Source organism: Centropristis striata, chromosome 19, assembly GCF_030273125.1.
Source record: "Centropristis striata isolate RG_2023a ecotype Rhode Island chromosome 19, C.striata_1.0, whole genome shotgun sequence".
Classification (NCBI taxonomy): domain Eukaryota; kingdom Metazoa; phylum Chordata; class Actinopteri; order Perciformes; family Serranidae; genus Centropristis; species Centropristis striata.
In genome coordinates this window covers 28,184,525-28,204,870 of record NC_081535.1, presented here as the reverse complement: position 1 = coordinate 28,204,870, position 20,346 = coordinate 28,184,525, and the positions used below count along the sequence as shown (strand labels likewise).

The 20,346-nt window shown below is 37.4% G+C and overlaps 1 protein-coding gene across 1 annotated transcript in view; it reads left to right on the top strand.

The window, feature by feature from the left end:
- The window catches only part of crb2a (crumbs cell polarity complex component 2a), a 34,159-nt gene extending 14,839 nt beyond the window's left edge, over positions 1-19,320 (top strand). The window contains exons 2-13 of the mRNA XM_059358263.1: positions 11-703; positions 4,009-4,204; positions 5,886-6,025; positions 6,453-6,623; positions 6,715-6,828; positions 9,753-10,706; positions 11,353-11,927; positions 12,844-13,009; positions 14,796-15,666; positions 16,317-16,433; positions 17,598-17,724; positions 18,890-19,320. Coding sequence (XP_059214246.1) covers positions 11-703; positions 4,009-4,204; positions 5,886-6,025; positions 6,453-6,623; positions 6,715-6,828; positions 9,753-10,706; positions 11,353-11,927; positions 12,844-13,009; positions 14,796-15,666; positions 16,317-16,433; positions 17,598-17,724; positions 18,890-19,111 — 4,346 coding nt within the window. The 3' untranslated portion in view covers positions 19,112-19,320. The remainder of the gene's footprint in view (positions 1-10; positions 704-4,008; positions 4,205-5,885; positions 6,026-6,452; positions 6,624-6,714; positions 6,829-9,752; positions 10,707-11,352; positions 11,928-12,843; positions 13,010-14,795; positions 15,667-16,316; positions 16,434-17,597; positions 17,725-18,889) is intronic.
- Positions 19,321-20,346: the final 1,026 nt, after the last annotated feature.

Genomic DNA, 20,346 nt, shown 5'->3' with positions numbered 1-20,346 from the left:
TGTTTTTCAGGAATCCTCTGCACAGCCACTTCAGACAAATGTTTGTCTGCTCCCTGCCAGAATGGAGCTACTTGTGTGGACACCATGGACGACTATGCCTGTATTTGTGCCAAAGACGGGGTCCGATACATGGGCAAAAACTGTGATGAACTCTATGATGCCTGCTCTTTTGCTCCATGTGAAGACTGCACTAGCACCCCTGGCACCACAGAATACTACTGCATCTGCCCAGATGGACTTACAGGTGATAACTGCACAGAGGAGGTTGACGAGTGTCAGAGCAACCCGTGCTCTGAGCCCCGCTCCCTGTGTGTGGACCAGCTGAACGGATACTTCTGCAGATGTCCTGCTGGGTATGGTGGCTGGGACTGCAGGACACATGTGACTGACTGCATCGATGAACCCTGCAGGAACAATGGGACTTGTTTATTACGACCAGAGGGCTTTGAATGCCACTGTGCAGCGGGGTTCGAGGGGAAGACGTGCCAGGAAGATGTGAATGAGTGTTCATCAGAGCCCTGTCAGAACGGAGCCATCTGTATAGACGGAGTGGCAGAGTTCCACTGCTTCTGTGTGCCTGGCTTCCAGGGTTATAACTGTGAAATCGACATTAATGAGTGTGCATCAAGACCCTGTGAGAACAATGCCACCTGCATCAATGAAAAGGACCACTATGAGTGTGAGTGCCCGGTGGGCTTTGCAGGTATATCTCACACACACACACACACACACACACACACACACAGTCAGGGGAGAGCAATTGTTCTCTTACTTTGCTGCTCTACAAAGTCTAACTGCAGTAACTACGCAAAAGGTAAAACTGAGAAAAACTGCTTTAAAGTTTCTTTTAAACTGGCCAGCCAAACGAGTTATATGTAGATAAGTGATATGACACTTATTTCTAAATGTATTGATGATGTCATTTTTATGCTGAAAAATCATGATGATGTATTTGACCTTTGACCCCAAAAATGTAGTTACAGCATTGCTGTAAAAGGTTCTAATAGTAATGCACAAACAGAGCAAATTGATTTTGTTATAAGTGCATTTAAAAGTGTTAAACAACTCTATTCAAAGATTTATGTATTTTAGATTTAATATTATAAAGAAATGTTATATTTTAGTCTTAATATAATTTTATCTTACTTTTTTACTTGATCACTATCTAGATACTAAGTCCCCTATCAAATAAACTTATAATTTATATTATTTTTATGTTTGAATTAGTATATATATATATCCAAAGCAGACTGTGGTAAGTGCAATTACTGCTTTGAGTTGGATTTTGTGGTTTCTATATCATTATTTCTCTGAAATAAAGCAAAATTCTATAAAATTCTATAGAAATCTAAAACTTCATCACAAGATAAAACAGACATCAAGGAGTTCATTTTTAGTTATAACTCAATTTTGACCAAAAATGTAGTTACTGCAGTTAGACTTTGTAGGGCAGAATACTAAAAGGCCTTAACCGCATTGCCTACACCTGCATAAAGATGATAAATACACGTGTGCACAGGCGTATTGCAAGTACACTGAATAATGAAGGGGTGACGGATGACAAGTGTCATGCCACGAGCGAACGTAGCGGACGCCTGTGCGCACGCTCATCTTAATGTACAAATAATTTTCAACTTTATGGTGATGAATTTTGAGTTTAACAGCTGCTTCACAAGTCAAGCAGTCCATGTATTACCAAGAGAGAGCGATGAAACAGTTGAGGCTGTTTCAGTCTAAAGTGACACGTTAAGGCGTCTGAAGCGTTGGCTTTAGGACAATAGTGACACGTACACGTATAACGCCTATACGCCTATAACAGGGATGTTGAGGTATATCAGGACTGGACCATCGCTCAGACACCAAACTGAGGAAGAGGCTGTGAGGTCCACTGGATCATCAGGACCTGACAGTTATTCATTTACTATGTTCTGCAGCATATCTACACAGATCAGCTGTTACACAGAATCTCAGCTTCATACGGGATTGTTTATAAGAAAGCAGAACTTATAGATGAACACACAAAACACAATCACACTTACAAGTAGTAATGATGATTCAGGAAAAACAGAATGGGTTAAATACATATAACTCATATTGTTTCAGAGATAGAAGCTCAGTGTCCTGTATGACGTGTTTGCTTTTGTTTTAATGACGTTATCATCATCATCATTAATCATTTCCTCTAAGAACACATCAGCTACTTTCTGTTCGCTGACAGCTTCTTCTTGTTCCTCACCATCGCTTGCTGACTAATTTGAGTGCTTTAATTTTGCCGATAAACTGGGCATGAAGACTATTTTAAGTGCACAGTAAGATATAGTTGGTCAGGCATCTTATCTGCGGCTTTGTGTAAAGGAGAGTAAACACTCCCATCCTGCTTTCCTTAATGTCCTTTCTTCACAAGCCTGCTCTGTGTCAGAGGAGCTTTGTTTTATCTGTGAGTGGTCTGCTTAGATCGTCACTGCTGCAGTTCCCTGTCACTATCAGTTTGTTTGGAGACTGAACAGAACTGCTTTTTTTCATTGTGCGTATCTGAAGACAAGAATAGACATACTGATATAGACATTAGTGTAAAAATATAAGTGATAATTTAACATAAACAATAGAGACATTTACAAGATATGGGCTCAATATCATTATAAAGTGCCTTTGGTGTCCTCATCAGAATTGCCCAGTCATCATGAAAATGGAGCAAAATAATGAAACTCTGAGGTCTTGTGTTTCGGTAACACTTTACAATAACCAACTAAGTGATGTTTATAGATTTACAAAGTGCTATACATATTTAATCTTTAATTGTTTTCAACCAATTTCTTAAAGGTGTATAAATAATTTCAAAAATCATTAACATACTTAATATGGTGTTAAAATGTTAAAATGAGTGCAGCTAAAACTATTAATAAACTATTAATTATAATTTAATTGTTTGTTAATGGTAAAGTAACTATAAACTTACATTAATATACCATCTATTTGTCATTTATAAATGATGTAGTTAGTTAAACATTCATAAGTTATGTATTTACCTATCTAAATGGCCTATATACGGTTTATAAATGATGATTAAACATTAATAATCTATCTGTTTACCATTTATAAATGATGGTTATTGTAAAGTGTTACCTGTGTTTCCTTCACTTTATACTTTTTTTTTTTCATTGGATGTACGTGATTTTGGCATGTCCCACACACTGCTCCGCCTACTACAGTGTGTGTAATTAGTGGTTAAATGATACTAATTCAGAAAAACAATTACACGGTTATATTGTCTGCAACAAGTTATTTGATAAAATTAGTAATTTTGATCATATATATTTTATTTTCATAATCATTTTAAACATGTTTCATGTGTCCCTGAAGTTGCAGTCCACCCTGTCATTATGGGGACACTGCACCTTTAAGAAACCCTCTGACGCTCTCAGTGAAGCTTTTCCCGCCAATTTGTCTTTCTTTAATGGAGAATGAAACAGTGGCTAGTTGCAAAATAAGTATTTACGCTTATATTTAGTAATTTTCATCACAATATGTGTGTAGCTGAATGTTGTCAAGCTTAACATGCCCACCCTGTCATAGTGAAATATCATGTAATATAAAAACCTTTCTGAAATCTGAAATATATTTTCTAATCAGTAAATAGTCAACTTGCTAACTTGCTAACGTTACTAATTGAAGGTCCATCCATGTTAAATTAAATGCTAAAATTAGCCCAATAAGGGACGACATATTTTGCTGTTTGCATGTATATTGTCTGCCTATAATTACTTTATTTAAAAAAAGTGTGGGAGCTTGACCAACATGTATTTCTAACAGCATAACCTCTACTTAATACAATAAATATGAAATTAAATGGAAAATCTGAACTTTTTTTTTTGGAAATGGGGAAGTCTCAAAGGCAACTTATGTTGATATTGACTCTATGACAACTTCTTGTCATCATCATCATCATTGCTTTCATGCTTCTCTTCCAGTGCCTTCTATTTATATGTTGACTTTCCTGTTCTCCACCAGGAGTCAACTGTGAAGTTGAAATAGACGAGTGTGAGTCCAGCCCTTGCTACAATGGAGCCACCTGCCAAGACCTGATCGGCATGTACTCCTGTGAGTGTCTGCCAGGGTTTGACGGCATTAAATGTGAGGTTGATGTTGATGAGTGTGCCAGTGAGCCCTGCCAGAATGGAGCTGTCTGTCATGACATGGTGAACAGGTAGGCCAATCATCCTGCTCAATGATCTGTCTGTAGGAGCTACAACAGAGAAGATTGTGATGTTGAAATACCCTGAAGCTGCCCCATCAAATATTGCCTTTCCCTACTAATATCATACCAAGCCCCAGTCTGTTCCTCTCATTTATTGTCCTTCCAAGTCACAGAGGTAATTCATTTTTCTGAAAAATAAATTTCTGTCAATCTTTGAATAAATAAATAAATTCAACATTAATAACTTTTGTAGGTACACTGTAAATAAGCAATGTGAAATATACAGTTATTTACTGTATTATAGTAGTAGTAGTATAATCACAGTTGATTTTTACAGTATAGTGCTGTATAATTTACAATAAAAATCGGTCCTTGTAACAAAATCACAGTATTTAAAACATTACTGTAGAAAAAACACAGAAGACAGTATGAAAAGTAAAGTAGACTACTGTATTTTTCCATTTTTATCATAATTTTGATCAGAATCAGTCCTATACAAATGCTGTTTAAATAATTAACTTAAAGTTTTTAATACAAAACACAATATGGAAATCAATTGTAAAACAATAAACAATAAAATATTATTTTCTTTAGTGTATAGAGTAATTACTTGCAATTACTAGTTATTTCTATAAAAAGTAATGATGAAAATATTATCAAATTTACAGCATTGTTTACTGTGCCATATTACCATATACAGTACCATTAAAAATCACAATGTTTAACTGTTTTTTATTCTTACAGTAAACAAATCATTACTGTAAACACAACTAGATTAATTAATAAACAGTGTGTAATTGTTTTTTTTTTAATTTTACAGTAAAGAAACCAGTATTGTAAATAAAACTAAAATCACAGTGTTTAATTGTTTTTTATTTTACAGTATAAAAAAAAATACTGTAAATAAAAATACAAGTTACTTGTTAATTGCTGCCAATAAGTTACTGTAAAAATCACAGTAAATTCTTTACAGTGTACTGTATTTTATGTATTTTTAAATTTCTCTCTTAAATGTATGGTTACATGATTTTGGTTTTGGTCACAATTTGAAAATGTGAAGCTTTTTGCTGTTTATATCAAAGACTGTTAGTTAATGTGCATGCAGTGTTTATGCCATCAGTATATCTGTTTAAAGGGTTGGGGTTGTGCTTTACCATTTGTTATTATCGTTTTTACTGGAGCAACAAAAGTCAAGGGACTGTTCATGTCTTCCACTGCACTGTAAAAAATAATCTGTTTAATTTACAGTAAAATACCGGCAGCTGTGAAAAAAGCACAGCAAAAGTCACAGCAAAAACTGTAATTTAGACTGAAAAGTCCCTTTTTTTTAGGGTAATTATGTCATTCATTCACACATCATGGTATATCTCCATTAATTTTACATGAAAATTTTATATTTTTACAGCAAAACTGTGTGTTTCCTACAGTTTATGACAGTAAAAGTTAAAGTTTTGTGCTATTCTTTGATTTACGGTTATTAAAAGTCTCTACTACGGTGATATAAATTTTTTTATTTTACACCCCATTTCTGATGCAATTTGACAGTATTTTACTGTAATTTCTACAAACATTTTTACATTGTGTAGTTAAAACAGAAGAAACAGCATTCTCTATAGTTCTAGTATACAGATATTGTTCATCATCTGATTTTGTATCCTGCCTTACAAAAATAAATGTGTGTATCTTGCAGCTATGAATGTGACTGTGCTGAGACAGGATTCCAGGGTGACTACTGTGAAGTGGACATCCCTGAGTGTGCCTCTGACCCCTGTCAGCATGGTGCCTCATGTTTGGAGGGAGTCAAAGGATACACCTGTCTGTGCTGGCCAGGTACTGAACTACAAGCTGTACATCAGACATTCCTCTAGAAACTGAGCCCACTGTCCACTGAGACCCAAACTGCCCACAGTGAAACGAAAAAACTAAACAAAAATCGCCTGCAATGATGATACATAACTTAACATATACATAAGTGTACACAATATGTTTGTTTAATTCTGAAGCCATATGTTTTAATTAATGCTCTGGCAGTAACTCATAAAGGAAAACTGCATTAATTCAATTAAACTTACATTAATATACCATCTATTTGTCATTTATAAATTATTTAGTTAGTTAGACAGTCATAAAAATATGTATTTACCATTCTAAATAGCCTATAAACGGTTTATAAATGATGATTAGACATTAATAAACTATCTGTTTACCATTTTTAAATGATGGTTATTGTAAAGTGTTACCTTTCTTTTTTCCCTAGGTTATGAAGGACCAAACTGTGAGGTTGACATCGATGAGTGTGCTGAGCAGCCCTGTGAGAACGATGGGGAGTGTTTCGAGCGTTCGGATCCTTCTCACTGGGAGCTGGACTGGGAGCTCAGTTTTGCAGATGCAGCAGGATATATCTGCCAATGTCAGCCAGGGTTTGCCGGCAAGTAAAACTGAAGAAATCAACAAGCCGTAATTTCTTTTTCACACCTTTTAAATCTTCTGACAATGACATAATTTCTTTCCCATTACAGGAGAGAACTGCTCTGTCAACATTGATGAGTGTGAGTCTGAACCCTGCCAGAATGGAGGCACTTGTGACGATAAGATTAATGGCTACACCTGTGCATGCCCTCTCGGATTTCTAGGTGAGTCTTGAACGCTTCAATTGATGAATGTATGTACTAACTATAGCCTTTATGTCAGTGGCAGTGCTGGTGATCTTAACATTACTTTCATTAACATGAACTAGGCTGGATATTAACAGAAAAAATAGGACCAGAAAAACTATCAAAATAGTTGAGGTGTGAATCAGCAGAGGCCCCATGATACGATTTTATCCCGATACTTGAGTCACGATACGATATTATTGCAATTTAAAGCATATGGTGATGGTGCTATATTGCGATTTAAATGTTTAAATGCATTTTGTGTCCACAAAATTTAATTCAGTCAAGAATTATTTTGTCACATATGAGAAAATTCCCAGTCTATTCATCTCCCTTCAATCTTTTTATTTCTCCACAATGAGAGTCAAACCCACAGACTGACCAAGAAAGTATTCAGTCAAACTGAACTGAACTACAACTGCAGCATTTTATCAAACTTTCTTCAACTTTAATCTTCACTGTTTTGAATTTTTTTGAATGAAACATAAAGAAAGCCTAACTTTGTGTGTTTCATATGATACCAGTATCTTCAGTATATTCTTAAAAGTGAGCCCTCTATGATCACCAGAACACTAAATATCAATACTTGGCGACCATGAATCGATATAATATTGCCATGCAAAATATCGCGATACTATGTTGTATTGATTTTTTTCCCACACCTCTACAAAATAGTATATAGTTTTTGTTATTTTTAATACTTTAAGTTCACTGTTATGTACAATAATCATTTATGGCCCTTTAACTATTAATTTCTTATATACTTTTCATGTGTAATATTTAAGTTGATACTACGTGTCCCCTTGACCTAAGGTTAATTAGTCGGAGAGGTTACTTTTGAACCAAGAAAGTGTTAAGTTGGGTGTACATTGCCATGTCGATGTTGGTGTTGATTAAAGAAGATTAAAGAAAAGTAAACAAGAAGTAAGGGTAACATTAATTAACAGACAAGCTCAATACGTATTTTAATCCCTTAAATCCAACTGATCAGTTGGTGGGAAACTCATGCTGTGCAGCTAAACAGTCTAGTGGAGATTATAAAGGAACACAATTACTGGATGGCTCACTGGACCACAAGAGCCACAGCCATCAAATCTGTAACAGGATGCCCTGCTAGTCAGGAGCTTTCAAAGACACTGACCATGTCATCACAATGTCCCCAGTTCAAGTCCAGTCAGGGATTTATTGTCTCCTCATGTTGTGTCTTCTATAATAGAATTAAAACATAGAGTCTTGGGTTTGTGTACACATCATAAGGAGCTATAACTCATTGATGCACAGTAATGAGCAGTATTTCAACTAGTGATGTGCCAATGAAGTCTCATGAACCAATTTCATTATTTTCTGAGCCCACTTGATGGAGCTATTGGTTTAAAGGAAAAGGCTGAAGCAATGGTAACTGAGTGTGCTCTCAGCTCTTTGTTAAACAGAGAGCGCCATCTAGTGGGCTCAGAAAATAATGAAAATGGTTCATGAAGCTTCACTGGCACATCACTAATTTCAAGCTGTTGAAAATGTATATATAATCGAATAAATCACATGGTTGTCCATCTTTAATCACAAATTTTGTTTATTACAAACTTTGCTACTTATGATTATGATTACTTTGGCAGCAACTTAGTGGGTATTGAGTGTTGCTCTTAGAGAGTCAGTACGTGTGGAGACAAGTAAGTATTGATTTTTGTAAAAATACAGGGCAAAAAATAAAGGTAAACCCATTAGAGTGCCAAATGTTTGAGTCAAATGAGTCAGCTGGTGAAAAGAGTCCCCAAACGTTTGCACTACTGTTTGATTAAAAGTAGATCAACTGATTTTCAAAATTTAACTGAAATGTAAAATTTAAACTGTATTCATGAGGCTTTTAAAGTACTTATACATTTGTTTAAGTTTGTTTGTTTGAGATTTGTTGACAAAAACCTGAACGTGTTGTAGTGTTCTTTCTTTATTTTCTGCACATTTTGCATATAATTTGCACTCTGCACATTCTTCACTTAATTAGCACTAAGTTGTATATAGTATATTGTATATTGTTAAATGTCTTTTTCTTAGATTGTTTATTTTTTTATCTTTTTTTCTTAAAGGGAAATTATTTTGTGTGCAATTTTTGTGGTTGGCTGTAACAATGAAATGTCCCCGCTTTGGGATTAATAAAATCAAATGTAAAAGAATAACATGAGTGGAAAACATGAGCATGTCCATTATTATTATTATTATTATTATTATGAGGCCCTGAGATGGGTCAATGATTAGCAGCAACATTGATTTTTTTTTGGGACATTTTATATAACAACATTGATTTTGATGCATCATTATTTTTTCTGCAATGGCAGATTAAAGTAAATAATCTTAGCCTATAACGATTATCATTATCCAACATCAATAGCGACACACACCTATCATTTCAGTAGGAAAAAGTGTGCAATTTTGCTGCATGGACCTGGTGGAGAAATATAAAAATTTAAAATGTAAAGCCAGCAGTCCGAAGTGGAATCCTAACATAAAGGAATGCATTAGTTAATGTTTAGATAAATGCGGGATCAAAAAAGGCATTTTCATTGGTTTTCAATGGGACATTTTTGTTGCTAGGAACAAGTGTGTCTGTTTTTGTGTAGCTTAGCCATTTTAGGCTAATTTAAGAATGTGAGATGACAATTCTTAACATTTTTAGAAATTAATATCCTGTGGGAAATTTGAGCTATATTCATTCAGCACAGCCAAAATGGCGGGGAAAAAAACAACAAAACTGAATGGCACAAAATATCCCAATGAACTTCTTAGGGTTAGTTTAGCTTTTTAGCATGATATTTAAGTACAACTGAAGGTGATGAGAATCTAAAAGAATAATATGAGTGGAAAACATGAGCATGTCCACCATCTAACTCTGTGTGTCATCTCCCACCCAGGTCAGCTGTGTGAAGTGGACGTTGATGAATGTGAGAGCCAGCCCTGTCAGAATGGCGGCTGGTGTGAGGACGGCAGGGCTTCCTACACCTGCCACTGCCCTGAGGTGGAGCCAGGAGAACTTCCTTGGGGAGGTGATCACTGTGATGTGAAACTGTACGGCTGTGTGAACCATGAATGTCAGAACGGAGCCACCTGTCACCCGTGGCTGGAGGATGGAGAACACGGACACACGTGTTTATGCCCTCATGGCTTCTATGATGAGCAGTGCTCCACGAGAACAACGTTCTCCTTCTCTACTTCTGGATTCATCCACATCCAGGTTGTCCTAGAAGAAAGGAGCCGGAGGGAGGTTCAGCACCAGGTTCACCACGATATTGAGGTACAGCTACGCTTTCGGACAACCATACCCAATATGTTGCTGTTCTACAGAGGAGATGTGGACAATCATCTCATCTTGGAGATTGTGAATGGAGGTCTTCAAGCAAAAGCCTATTCTGAGGAGTCTGAACTGGATGTAACATTTCCTGGTTTGGTTAGTGATGGAGACTGGCGGGATGCTCATGTGTCTATGAATAATGAAGGCCTGGTTTTGATTCTGAAAGGCCGTGGCTGTGACAAGGACGGGTGCAGAGTTACAGATGGTGGTGCTGATGAACCACCTTTCAGGCCCTCTGAAGCATTCACTCAGGTTTATGTAGGTGGAGCACCAACAGAGCTGTTGGAGAACTCTGTGAGTGGTGCAGGCTTCATTGGATGTATGGAAGACCTGATGATCGACTCTAAGCCTATCTTACCGCAATCACTTCCAGAAGACCAAGGCCATGAGCTGGGCTGCAGTAAGACTGAGTGGTGTAAGCCTGACCCCTGCTATGGACATGGACGCTGTGTGGACCTGTGGACCAGCTACCAGTGTGACTGCTACCGTCCCTTCCATAGTGAGAGCTGCTCTGAAGGTAAACACTTCAAAAGCTGTTGACAAATGTGTTCAACTCTATCCTAATTGGTGTAATTGACTTAAATAAAAGTAGTCATATAACATTCAGAATATACAGAAGTATTATGAGAATCATGTTCTTAAAGTGACCTGTGGGCCCCCCGCAGATTAGGGCATAAGGTGCGTTGTGAGCCGGGCAGCAGGTTCCAGCGGCTAGCTCTGGAGATGTGGAACGTCACCTTGCTGGCGGGGAAGGAGCTCGAGCTTGTGCGTGAAGTGGAGCATTACCAATAGTGATGTGCCAATGAAGCCTCATGAACCACTTTCTTTATCTTATGAACCCGCAAGATGGCGCCCTTGATTTAAAGAAAAAGGCTGAAGCTATGGTAATTGAGTGTGCTTTCAGCACTTGAACAGAGAGCACCATCTAGTGGGCTCAGAAAATAAAGAAAATGGTTCATGAAGCTTCATTGGCACATCACTAGTTACCAGCTAGAAATAGTTGGGCTCACCTCCACGCATAGCATGGATCCAAACTCCTGGAGAGAGGCTAAACTCTCTCCTTTTGTGAACTGTTACATTGTAGTTGGATTCCTGCTACTAAAGTCTTTTCACTAAATGTATTTATGTGTTATTAATCCAAACCTCCATTTCTCTCCTTTCAGAATTCCCTTCATGGACATATAGCCATGAGGACACAGTCAGTTTCAGTGTCTACGATGTAGATAAAAGCCACAAGAGCAACTTCAGTGTGTCCTTTTTCGTGAGGTCATTAAAGCCAGATGGGCTGCTGTTTCAGCTGAGGAGGCCCACAGAGGAAAAGGGCGGAGAGGTTTACTTCTCCATCTACTTGGGCATGGGGAGGGTTTTTGTCAGCTCTCTGCCTTACAGTGGCCCACTGACAGCTCCAATATTTGTGACTTCTGGTGAGAAGCAACTTCTACAGGTAGAAGTCAACCACAGACAGGTGATTTTTGAACATGCAGGCCTTCGCTATGGAATAGGAGAGATCCCTGAAGTGAACATTAACATTGGGGATCAGGCCTATGTAGGGGGGCTTCCAGGAGACTGGGACTCAGACATGTGGGGGGGACATTACAAAGGCTGCCTGCAGGACCTTCGTTTAGACTCAGTGCATCTAGATGTGGATTCCTGGAACGGCTCGGACGAGGAGGAGGTGTATTTATCAAGTGATGCTGAAAATGTAAAGATGGGCTGCGTCAGTGATGATACTTGCAAGGTAGGGAAAAGACCCTTAAGCTTCTTTGTTCTTACATTAGGACTGTCACAATTAATGTGAGAAACACATTTGACAGTATTTTGCTTCAGTTCTGCTTCCTGGTGATGCACAACATGGTTATGATGGTAACTGCTGTAAACAAGAAAAAAATCTGCATTCTGCAGTAAGAGACTTAAAACCAGGATGCTAAACCTGCACCTCCTCCCACATGAGATGGTCTACAGAGGATTCACCAAAGTGTTAAAACATATTCCCTTCACAGTGAGTTAGTTTTACGATTGACAGGATTATCAAAACAGGCTTTTGCATAGTGCTGTATATATATATATATCTGTTATTTTGCCCATGTATGCATGCATTCATTAATCGATTAATTGATCATTAACGTTATAGATAATCGAGTTGGCAGGTTAATTCCAAATGCCCATCCCTAGCGGACACTGTCACGCAGTGCACAGTTATCATGCTGGTTTGTTTACAATTAGTAGTTACAGTTAGCGACGGCGGCTACAGTTGTTTTGCATCCTGCTGAACATAATTTGTTTCTGAGGTCACGTGCAACGTCAAATGCCCACATGGCCGATTCATAGTGATCCCTCTTCCAACAGTCCCACTTGATCACTTGATCCCAGCATCCTGCTTCTGGCACTTTCAAAGTGCAGGCGGGATGGCAAACAGCAGTATGAAAGGGCCTATAGATGCATAGGTATACTCTAAATTCTATCCAACTTTTTTTGTTTAGCAAGTCTTGGCCGTATTCAATGTGGTGAAATGCAATCACTAAAATTAGAATATAGAAATGAGCCTCCCCAAAACCGGAACACAGAATTGACCTTTGACAGTTTGTTTCAAGTTTTAAATTTCATGTTCTGAGGATTATTTGCATTATGTCAAGTGTCAATGCTTCCCTCTTCAGATGAAGCCTTGTCAAAATGGAGGAGAATGCACCATCACATTCAACGATTTTACATGTTTGTGTCTGGAGGAATACACCGGAAAGACCTGCGAAAGACGTGTGTGGTGTGTTAGTGATCCTTGTTTCAATGGCAGCCGTTGTGTGGACCTTCCTGATGGATATGAATGTAAGAACATCTTTATCATTTTATAACTATGGCTAATCATTGTCATATTTTTGTGCATTATTAGTGCTCTTATTATAGATTTTCATACAGCGAAGAAAATGCTGTACAAGCACATAATAATTATTTGTAGTAACATGAGGAGTTTGACATTGTTGAAAAAATATATAATTCCTGGGGAATATACAATATAACACTAAAACTATTTGTCATTATACATTTAGTTACCGGTACATATAAAACTAAAGGAGTGAGTGCATTGTTTTGCAATAATTAGTAAGATAAAGTATAGATGTTTCCTACAGCTAAACAAGGTAAAACGTTAGAAGAAATCAAAATAAAATAGTACCCCCTTTTTTTTATTAGACACATTATTTTCTGTATAGGCAAATGGCATAGGTAACTAGCTACCAAGATTATATATGCAATATGATTCCAGATTTATTAAGTAACAATAGATTATTTTCATTGTTGTAGTACTAGTAATAAGTAAAAATTGATAATGCACTCAAAGCCATAGGCTGCATGCAAATTGAAACAGTTTGACTTACATTGCCTGTAATACTGCTGCACCTTGCCTGTATTGTGCACTATTCTATACAGAGCAATGATGTAAGAAACCCTCTATCAGCTGTTTTCTTTATCATGTTTAATACCTTAAAGTTCAGACTGCAAAGAATGTAGCTGACAAAGTCTTAATGCTAGATATAATCTAAAAATCACAGCAATCCATTGATACCTACTATGTTATGATGTCTTGTCAGGAACAAGGTTTAGTAACACTCCAAATACATTTTGGAAAGAGAAACACTGACATGCAGTTCCTTGACCTCTGACCTCAAGATATCTGCATTACAATTGGATTAATGGGCACCCACAACTCCCCCCTTTACAGACGTTAAAGGGCTAATCTAGGCTAATCACAGCCTTGTGAAAGTTAACGACCGAAAACTACAGAATGAGAGCATTCAGAGGTTTCCCAGGCATATTGAAAATGGATTAATTCCAGCTGTGCTGGTAACTGAATAAAGGCATTAAGCCAAATATCCCAACTTTATATTTCCCAGGTAAAAGAAATCTATTCTGGCAAAGAAAAAAATGTCAGAGCCTTATTTCCTGGTATTACCAGTTAAATTGGTAATAAGTTCACTGGTTCAACAGATATTATTAGTTGTGGTATCAGCATTCACTGCAAAAAAGGAGTGTCTAAAAACAAGATAAAAACACTAAATCTGAGGGAAATGATCTTGCTGCATGGACAGATAATTTCACTTGACAAGATTTCTTAAATTAAGATTGTTAAATCTAGAAATAAGCATGTTGAATACTTAAAATAAGAAATTAACTCTTAAAACAAGATAAAGTATCTAACACTTCTAATCTAAAGTGTTTTTTTTTAATCTCTGCAAGAAACAAATAATTGTCAGTGCACTCTGTTCGGGCCAGTTCATCACTGCTTGCAGCTTTAATTTATCTTGTTTTAAGGGTTAATTTCTTATTTTAAGCGTTCAACATGCTTATTTCTCGATTTAATCATCTTAATTTAAGAAATCTTGTCAAGTGAAATTATCTGTCCATGCAGCAAGATCATTTCCCTCAGATTTAGTGTTTTTATCTTGTTTTTGGACACACCTTTTTTCAGTGTTGGAAGAGAAAAAGTTGCATACCTATGCATACCTAGTTAAATGGCTTTCTAACAACAAATGCAAATCTTAATTGTCAGAATGTTCCTCACAATAAAAGGAATACAAATAATGAAATAAAACTATTCCTCCCTGTTGACTCCTAGGTGTGTATAATGCCACGTTTGAGAACAACCCAGTGCACTACAGTGCTGGAGGCTCCCTGGCTGAACCTGTGTCTAACATATACATGGAGCTGCGGACTCGCTCAGAGAATGCTGTGCTCCTGAGGGCCTCCTCAGGATCTGACCTGCTGATGGTGGGTCTGCTGGACTCTTCGGTCCGGGTGGAGATCCACATCGGCAACAGTGTTGAGTCGCTGACCTTTACGGGAGTTCGCAGGGTGGCTGATGGGAGCTGGCATCGTGTGAACATCTCAATGGCTGACAACGAGCGCAAAGTCTCCCCCTGGGTCATCACTGTGGATGGAATCACAGACGCCAGCAGCGTGCCGGAGCGCACAGGAAGCATTCACTTTCTCAATGAGAAGGGCAGCATGCTGGCTATTGCAGAGAGCTTCACTGGGTGCTTGGGTGCAGTGAGGGTCGGTGGCGTCTACCTTCCTTTTGTGGATGACTACAATGCCCCTCAGCTGTCTCAGTTCCACTTGGTTGGAAAACCAAAAATTAGTCTGGGTTGTACCAGTGCCCCCGTTTGTAGGTCAGATCCTTGTATAAATGGAGCCACTTGTGAAGACCTCTTTAATAAATTTGGCTGTATGTGTGACTTGGGCTGGGAGGGAGAAATATGTGAGACAGACACTGATGACTGTGCGTCTCAGCCCTGTGTTCATGGAAGCTGTAGGGACTACTTAGCCGGTTTTGAGTGCAATTGCCACTCTGGATATGGTGGAACTCTCTGTGATGAGGATCTTGACGAGTGTGAGCATCATATGTGTGAACATGGAGGCACCTGCCAGGATGGACCCAACATGTACACCTGTGTGTGCCCCAAGGACTACAGTGGTCCTCTCTGCCAGTGAGTACTCTCTCATCCATGTGTTTACTGGTTTGAATAGGTAGAAGCTGTAGCTCAACATGGTCTCACAGGAATCCGTGAAATAGCCATGGATTTGCTTAACTCAAAATCAGTGGAATAGCCATGGAATCACTCAAATTTCCGTGAAAACGACACAGATTTCGCTACAATGCATGTTAATGACAGTCATATCCCGTGGCTATTCCAACATACAAAGTGATTATGTACATTCACTGAGTGAATATTTAGAAAATAAAACATATATTTCTCCCAGAAATATGATCAAAATCCATTTTTATGCAGAAACTAAGTCAAAATATAGATTTTTTCACAAAAAATGAGACAACTGTCCGCCATGTTTTTTGTTCTGACCGCCGGGACCTTGAAAGTCACGTGACTTGGAACAAACCAATAGGAAAAAATATCCATGGAATAGCCACGGGATAAGACTGTAATTAACCTGCATTGTAGCGAAATCCGTGTAAGTTTCACGGAAATTTGAGTTATTCCGTGGCTATTCCACGGATTTTGAGTTAAGCGAATCCGTGGCTATTTCACGGATTCCTGTGAGACCAGGTTCCTGTAGCTTTAGCATGCAGTGCCCACACAAAGCAACATTTCATTCATCAAAGTAATACCTTTTCCAACAGGTGGGACTATCCCCCGATACAGTGTGGTGAAGATGTCCAGTGTGAAAATGATGGGATCTGCAATGATGGGTTGTGGGGAGCTAACTGTACATGTATGCCAGGTTTTACAGGCAACAGGTGAGCTCACTTTTGATCAACTCTGTATAGTTTAAAAATCTTGTGTTTTGACTCCAATGCCAAGTCCTAAATGATTCAGCCATTTTTTATTTATTTAATTTACTTCAATTTAGTTGTATCTGGAGAAGAGGTAATCATCATGCTGATGCTCAGGAAATATAAATTGTAGACAAAAACTTCAGTTTCTTTCCTACACTGTAAATAATCGTTGTGAAATCTACAGTTATTTACTGTATTATACACAGTTCATCACTGTGTTTGATTTTTACAGTATAGTGCTGTATAATTTACAATAAAAATCGGTCCTTGTGACAAAATTACAGTAGTTAAAACATTACTGTAGAAAAAACACAGTAGACAGTGTAGTACTGTGAAAAGTAAAGTAGACTATTAGTAGTATTTTTCCATTTTTATCATAATTTTGATCAGAATCAGTCCTATACAAATGCTGTTTAAATAATTAACTTAAAGTAAAGTTTTTCATACAAAACACAATATTTTTTTTGTGACCCAATAATAAGGGGTTAACAGAATTTTGTTTGTGTTTTATTAATGTAACATGTATAGGAACAATGTAATGAGCAATGTAAAAGACCATTTCACAGAAGACATTTTGACATGTAACAGCTGTAAAAGCACAGGTGTAATTAATAATACAAATAAGTTGCTTTTTACCATTTATGTGTGTCAGCATCACAGGCCAAGTATTGTATAAGCTCACCATGGTCATTAATTAAGGCTTCAATGGCAAAATATGTTTTAAGATTATTTTTTTCCATAAGTTTTTAAGTGCTGTTCTCCAGCAGCCTAAATGTCTGAAAAAAGATGTGAAAAGCATAAATATCACCTTTTTCTAAATGACAAAAGTCACCTCAATAGATAGCCGGAGTCAGTGATATTACGTGTGAGTTCTGTACAGGGACAGACATGCAAAGACATGTTGCTGTTGAACAGGTTACATGGAATTTTCCAATGCTTTGAGCAAAACAAACTAATTTGAATTGACTTTCATTCTAAAATGTGTTTAAATACTGATAAAGTAATAGTAGCAAACACTCATAACACTTGTTACATAAATGCCTTTGAACATGTGTGGAGTGGCTTATAATATTTTCTTTATATGGTCTTTTCAAAATGTGCCTTCATGTATTTTTTGTGTTGCAGATGTGAAATGGAGATTAATGAGTGTGAGTCGAACCCTTGTCGAAATGGTGGTTCCTGTTTGGATCGATTCAACATGTTTGTGTGTGAATGCCCGCCTGGCTACAGTGGAGCAATCTGTGACACTAACGTATGTTCATTATATTTATCTTCTTTAGCTTTATACATACAGATCAAACCATGTCTATTGCAAGGTTATTATAGTGAACGAAAACAAAATAACGAAAACTAGAATTGAAATAAAATGATAACTAGCTGAAACTTAATTGTGTGGTTACAAAACTAACTAAAACTAACTAAAATTATATGGAAAATGTCCTTAGTTTTCGTCTTTGTCAACATTTTTCATACTTACCGGTAAACCTTTTTGGTTGATATGAAATCTATTTCATCTATTTGGTTTTATGACTTAATAAACTTATTGGAGCTAAGATGGATCAGACAAAAGAAATGAAAACCCCATTACAAAAAAACTAAAACTAATAAAAACTAAACTAAAACTACGCATTTTCCAAAAAATAAAAACAAATTAAAACTAACTGAATTTGAAAACAAAAAATCAAACTAAAACTAAAACTAATGAAAAGTCCAAAACTATTATAACCTTGGTCTATTGTTTACTTGTTGCATATATGTTGTGGTTAAGATATGCCTCAAAGCATACAGCACATAGCAACATGTAACAAAAATCTGAATAAACATCTAATAAAATGAACTCTTCCTCCACTAATTTGAAGGACAGAAGTTCAGAAAATATCATTTAAAAAATGTTTTATAATCTTCATGTTGGCCGAGCACCCTCTACACCAAGGATGGGCAACTTAAATGCTGCAGGGGGCCACAATATTTCATGGACACTACCACAGGGCCACATATAGGACCGTGCACTTAACCAGATATGATGAAACTGCAATTTCAAATATGTTTACAGTGCAGTAACTTAACATATGTCATGCTCAAATGCATGTATAACAGTATAAATAGGAATACAAAAGGTTTGAAGCAAATAAAAAATAACCACTTACTGTGATTTCTTCTTTATCAGTACAAGAACAGCAGACCAACATTAATGCAAGAAGTCATTTTGTGCATTTTTACACTGAACTTTTAAGATTTCATGCTCAAATGCATGTAGTTGTACTGAGGGCCACTTCAAGTGAGGGTGCGGGCAGTATGCGGCCCCCGGACCTCCAGTTACCCATCCCTGCTTTACACACTGACACTGAACTGAAACATGATATATATATATATATTTTCACTGATGACCCAAATCTTTGCCCCCTGTGCCTTTGCAGAAACAAGCCCATAAACAAGGGATCCCCTGGCTGGTGGTTGCTATCCCACTGCTCTGCTTCTGCGCCTTACTACTGATCATCGGCATGACCTTCATGCTGCTAACGGCCAGGAAGAAGCGCCAGTCAGAGGGCGCTTACAGCCCCAGTGCTCAGGAGGTGGCTGGAGCTCGGCTCGAGATGGACAGCATGCTCAAAGTCCCACCAGAAGAAAGACTCATCTGACACAAACGCTGAGCAATAAAGGGTGTTAGAGGGGATCTGAGCACTGCAGGCAGGTGCATATGACTCACTGTAAAACTTTAAGATCCTCTGGACTGATACTACATACAGTGGCAAGAAATAGTATGTGAACCCTTTGAAATTTCAGAGTTTTTTCTGCATTAATTTGTCATAAAATTTGATCTAATCTGCATCTGATGCCCAACTATAGAATAACAGTTTGTGTGTATTTAACCTAATTCCACACAAATAATTACAATAGTTTATGCCTTTATTGAATACATCCATGAAACATTTATAGTGCTGGTGGAAAAATTAAGTTAACCCATCAAGAGCTTATTGGAGTCAGGAGCTGGCAGACCTGGAGATTTGTTTAAGGTGTAATTTAGGCCTATAAAACACACTGAAACCTTTTGAGTTTGCTGTAAACAGGAAGCATCTGCTGATGAAAGTAAGTAAGTAAAGTTTATTTATAGAGCTCTTTTCACAAATAAAATCACAAAGTGCTTTTTCAGAAAAATGGAGAACATAATACATTATTTAAAGACAATTCACAATTCAAAATACAAAATAAAAAATAAATAATCATTCGAAATACAATAGGGACCTCGCAGGTTGTTGCCTGCTCGGTCCCTAATAATATATACAGTGCGGACGGGTCATTCAAAAGCTTAAAAAAAAAAGGTTTTAAGGCTTTAAAAGGGTCTTTATCTGAAACAGCAGACCGTAAAGGTGAAGGCAGAGAATTCCAGAGTTTAGGTGCCATGGATTTAAAACTTTCCGACATGAGTCCAACAAGTGGATCCACTGCAGTGATTCAGCTTCATAGTGGCCTGCCATATGCCAGAAGACCCAGTATCTGATATTAGCGTAGCCAGGTTGTAATAGTCTCAACACTTGGTTGAGGTTATTGCTGCCAAAGGAGTTTCGACCAGTTTTTACATCCAAAGGTTCACTGACTTTTTCCACAAGCACTATGAATGTTACATGTGTTCAATAAAAACATGAAATATTATAATTGTTTGTGTGGTATTAGGTTTAGCACATTGTGTGTTTCTGTACTTGGGACTTAGATGCAGATCAGATCACATTTTATGACAAATTCATGCAGATAACTAGATCATTTCAAAGGGTTCTCATATTTTCACTTACTTGAACCAACCAGGTACTGACCAAGTGTTCTGCTCTGTATGTCATAATTTAATGGAATGTGTTAACTATATAGGTGTTGTGTTTCT